The sequence below is a fragment of the Austrofundulus limnaeus genome, unplaced genomic scaffold (assembly GCF_001266775.1).
Source record: "Austrofundulus limnaeus strain Quisiro unplaced genomic scaffold, Austrofundulus_limnaeus-1.0 Scaffold387, whole genome shotgun sequence".
Taxonomy (NCBI): Eukaryota; Metazoa; Chordata; class Actinopteri; order Cyprinodontiformes; family Rivulidae; genus Austrofundulus; species Austrofundulus limnaeus.
Window position 1 is genome coordinate 111,477 of NW_013952789.1, and position 4,344 is coordinate 115,820.

The 4,344-nt window shown below is 43.1% G+C and overlaps 1 protein-coding gene across 2 annotated transcripts in view; it reads right to left on the reverse strand.

The window, feature by feature from the left end:
• sox13 (SRY-box transcription factor 13) overlaps positions 1-4,344 on the reverse strand; it is a gene marked incomplete at its 5' end in the record, with an annotated part of 18,664 nt that continues 14,320 nt past the window's right edge. For both annotated transcript variants that reach the window (XM_014023700.1, XM_014023699.1), the window contains 3 exon segments: positions 1-575; positions 901-1,117; positions 2,890-3,063. In XM_014023700.1, the coding sequence (XP_013879154.1) occupies positions 305-575; positions 901-1,117; positions 2,890-3,063 (662 nt within the window).

A 4,344-nucleotide genomic window follows, 5' to 3' on the forward strand; every position in this document is an offset into this window, starting at 1 on the left:
TGCTAACACTCCAGACAAACAGACACAATCATCCTCCTGAGCTAAAGCAACACAGATCAAATGTAGAGAACATCAGGAGCTTCTTAGCAKCGTGACGTCAGAGTGGCGGCTGAAGAAAGCAGGACGCAGGACAGAGAAAGCTTCAGCTGAATATAGGAAACTGTTTCGGCTCGTGTCCAGCAGGGGGCAGCAGCAGCTCTGTCGTGCAGCTGCTGCGCTTCCTCGGGTGGAAGCAGACCGTCTGAACGCACGATGAGCAGAACCTTACTGGTGGTCCTGCTGCCCCCCACCCCCCCACCCCACCTCAGTCTGTGAGGAGGACCAGCTCCCCCTCGCTCCTCTCTCCCACATCGCTTTCCTCCCCCTCGCTGTACGGGGGCCGTGCTCTCTCTCGCTCCCTGGGTTGAGAGGTGGGCGTGGCCTGACCCTCGGCTCTGCGAGCGGTGGGCGGAATCTGTGGCAGGTAATGCTCCAGCAGTGCCGGGTGGAAGGACATGTTGGGGACAGAGATGGAGCCCCCGCTGCCCGGGTACTGGCCCTCGCTCTGGGAGTAGTGGATCTGTGGTTCTGTTTGACTGAGAAGACAGGAAGGAAGTGGATTTACTTTAAACCTCAACCCTGCTGAGCTCCACCATCATCCAGGCATCAACAGTTCTCAATCACTGAGTCTGGACACCTAGACCCTTCTAAAGAAAGTCAGAACTTTCAATAAAGGACTTAATAAAGACTGAAGACCATCAGCAGCAGGAGACCCCTGAGATCCTCAGTGTTCTCTGCTGGTTTTATGACACAATAACTAACAGCTGATAGAATCATGGAGTTTGTTAGATCTGCAGACACTGAGCTGCAGGAGTCAGCTGGATCTTGTTCTAGGTCTGATACAGAAATTCTTGGAGGTACCTGTGTGTGTAGGTGGCTCTCTGCTCCTGTCTGCGGCTCTTCATCATGGCCTTGTACTCGCCCACCCTCAGCCTCCGGCCCTCCACGATGCAGGTCCGTTTCGGTCTGGGCTTGTACTTGTAGTCCGGGTAGCGCTCCAGGTGCTGCCGGCTCAGCCTCGCCTGCTCCTCGTAGTACGGCTGCTTCTCCTGGTTGGACATGGACTTCCACTTCGAACCTGATTGGGGTGTGGGGGGATACTGACATTAAAGAGAGCACCAGGAGTCTACACCTCATCTACTCATGACTGGACTTACAGCTCTTTTCTGTACCATACTTTACACTACAATCTGTGTCCTCATTTCTATAGCTTAACACTGACCCCTTACCCTAACCACCCACCCAAAATCAGCATCCGTACCTGCGGAGACCAGGCTTTGGTCCCCATGAGGAGCATTGGMTCCCCACAAGGCTGTGTTATTCTGGAAATTGGTCCCCATGATGTAGCAAAAACGTGTTCACACACAAATATTCACACTATACTCTACTAGATCTTCCTACAAAGCTAATACAAGTAAATCAATCTGTAGAGACTAATCAGGGTTAAATTAAATTCATACACTGATATACATCAGAAACAATGGGGGTTCAGTGCCTTGCCCAGAGACACTTCGACATGTGACCAAATAGCAGTAGAACTGAACTGCCAAAGCTCGCCTTAGAGGAACGGTTCCCCTAACCACTCAGACACAGCCACCCCATGGAAGGTTTTTGGTCCATTAAAAAAACCCTCAAAAACAGTGACATTTAAAAGTGGGGGACTACCTAATATTAGGTTTAATTTTACAGTATTAACTACTGATAACTAACAGAACATGGTTTATAAAAAACAGACTAACCCTTTATAAAAACTACTATCCCTTTATAAATAATCAGACCAACCCTTTATATATAACCAGACTAACCCCTTATAAATAATCAGACCAACCCTTTATATATAACTACTATCCCTTTATAAATAATCAGACCAACCCTTTATATATGACTACTATCCCTTCATAAATAACAAGATTAGTCTGGCTATTTATAAAGGGTTAGTCTGGTTATTAATAAAGCGTTAGTCTTGTTATGTATAAAGAGTTAGTCAGGTTACTTATAAAGGTTTAGTCTGGTTATCATCTTTGAACAATGCATATTTTTCCAACACCTTTATAAATAACCAGACTAACCCTTTATATATAACCAGACATCCCTTTATAAATAACCAGACTAACCATCTATATGTAACCAGACTAAGCCTTTATATATAACCAGACTATCCCTTTAGATATAACCAGATTAACCATCTATATATAACCAGACTAACCCTTTATAAATAACCAGACTAACCCTTTATAAATAACCAGACTAACCCTTTATAAATAACCAGACTAACCCTTTGTAAATAACCAGACTAACCCTTTGTAAATAACCAGACTATCCCTTTATAAATAACCAGACTAACCATCTATATATAACCAGATTAACCCTTTGTAAATAACCAGACCATCCCTTTATAAATAACCAGACTAACCCGTTATATATAACCAGACTAACCCTTTATATATAACCAGACTAACCCTTTGTAAATAACCAGACTAACCCTTTGTAAATAACCAGACTAACCCTTTATATATAAACAGACTATCCCTTTAAAAATAACCAGACTAGCCATCTATATATAACCAGACTAACCCTTTATATACAACCAGACTAACCCTTTATATACAACCAGACTAACCCTTTATATACAACCAGACTAACCCTTTATATACAACCAGACTAACCCTTTATATATAACCAGACTAACCCTTTATATATAACCAGACTAACCCTTTCTATATAACCAGACTAACCCTTTGTAAATAACCAGACTATCCCTTTATAAATAACCAGACTAACCATCTATATATAACCAGACTAACCCTTTATAAACAACCAGACCATCCCTTTAGCAGAAGCTGAACTGACCCAGGATCTTGCTGATGGAGGAGTTGTGCATGTCTGGGTAGGCCTGCAGGATCCTCCTCCGTTCATCCTTGGCCCACACCATGAAGGCATTCATGGGTCTCTTTATGTGTCCAGAAGAGGAGGAGGAAGGTCGGGGGTCCGTGTAGCTGCCAGAGACAGAGACGGGCAGGGCCCCTGGGGGCCCGACATTAATATACAAGTTCTACATCACACATCTCTAAACAATTGTTACCCACCAGCCAAAGCTGAAAGGCAGGTGTGTGTGTGTTTTCTTGTTACTTGTTTTCTGCTATAGAGTGAGGACCATCATGTTTTAACCAACAAAGTGAGGACATTTTTGGGAAGTGTGGACAATTTCCTGGTCACTGCTTTTTCAGCTCTACTGCACTCTACTAGTCAGGTAGAGTATGGTGTAAATTAGGTTCTGATTCAGGCTAGGGTTATAAATAGACTAGTGATGGTTAGAGTTAGGATTAGACTAGTAATTGTTAGGAATAGACTAGTAATGGTTAGAGTTAAGAATAAACTAGTAATGGTTAGAGTTAAAGTTACAGTGTGTAGGATTTGTTGTTTTCAGCGACATCTAGTGGTTGAGTGGTTGAATCATCCCTCCCCCCTTCCAAACACTACGGTGTCTCTCAGGTGTCAAAAACCTTTGATAATTCCAACCGCGATGTCTACCAGCAGCTTCAGGGCTAGTGATGTTTCAAGTGGTAAGATTATGAGCTTTAATAAGTAAAATTATACCAGCTATGTTTACATGCACAAAATGTTTTAATCGGATTGAAATGTATTCAGATTAAATATTCCGAATGTACTGTTTACACGGACACAATCCGATCATGAAAAGTGTTTACATGCACCGGAGTTTTATTCAGAATAAAAGTCCGGACAGGCGCAGTGTTGTAAACHTTCAGCTCTACTTCCGTGTTGCAAACATAAACAATGCTCCTCTGTGCGCTCAGGACGGACCCGTGTCAGCTTTTAATAACGGTAGAGACGCCGTTACTCCTCGGTTGAGCTGCAGGCTGCAGATGAAGCAATAAGTGCTTTTTATTTTTATTTTTCGTGAAGCAACGATTGCTGTTTGCCTCCTTTTTCATCTGTTAAGAGAGAGAGGAGGAAAAGTTCTGCATGGTGCTGCACAGCTGGAGCGCTGCTGTCCCACCAGGTGAATGAAAGTCAGCAGACATGTGCACAGGTCAGTTTTCTACAATCAGAATAAGATGGTCCGATTAAGTGTTTACATGAACGTCATTCCAATTATCAATCGGCATAACCCACCCTTTTCATTCGGATTAAAAATTCATTCGGATCGAGCTCAATCGGTTCAGAATAATCGGAACGGGCTGTTTACATGACGCATTTTTATTCCGAACGGCTGTTTAATCCGATTACTTTTGTCCATGTAAACGTAGACAAACAACAAATATTACATTTATAGTATTACAACTA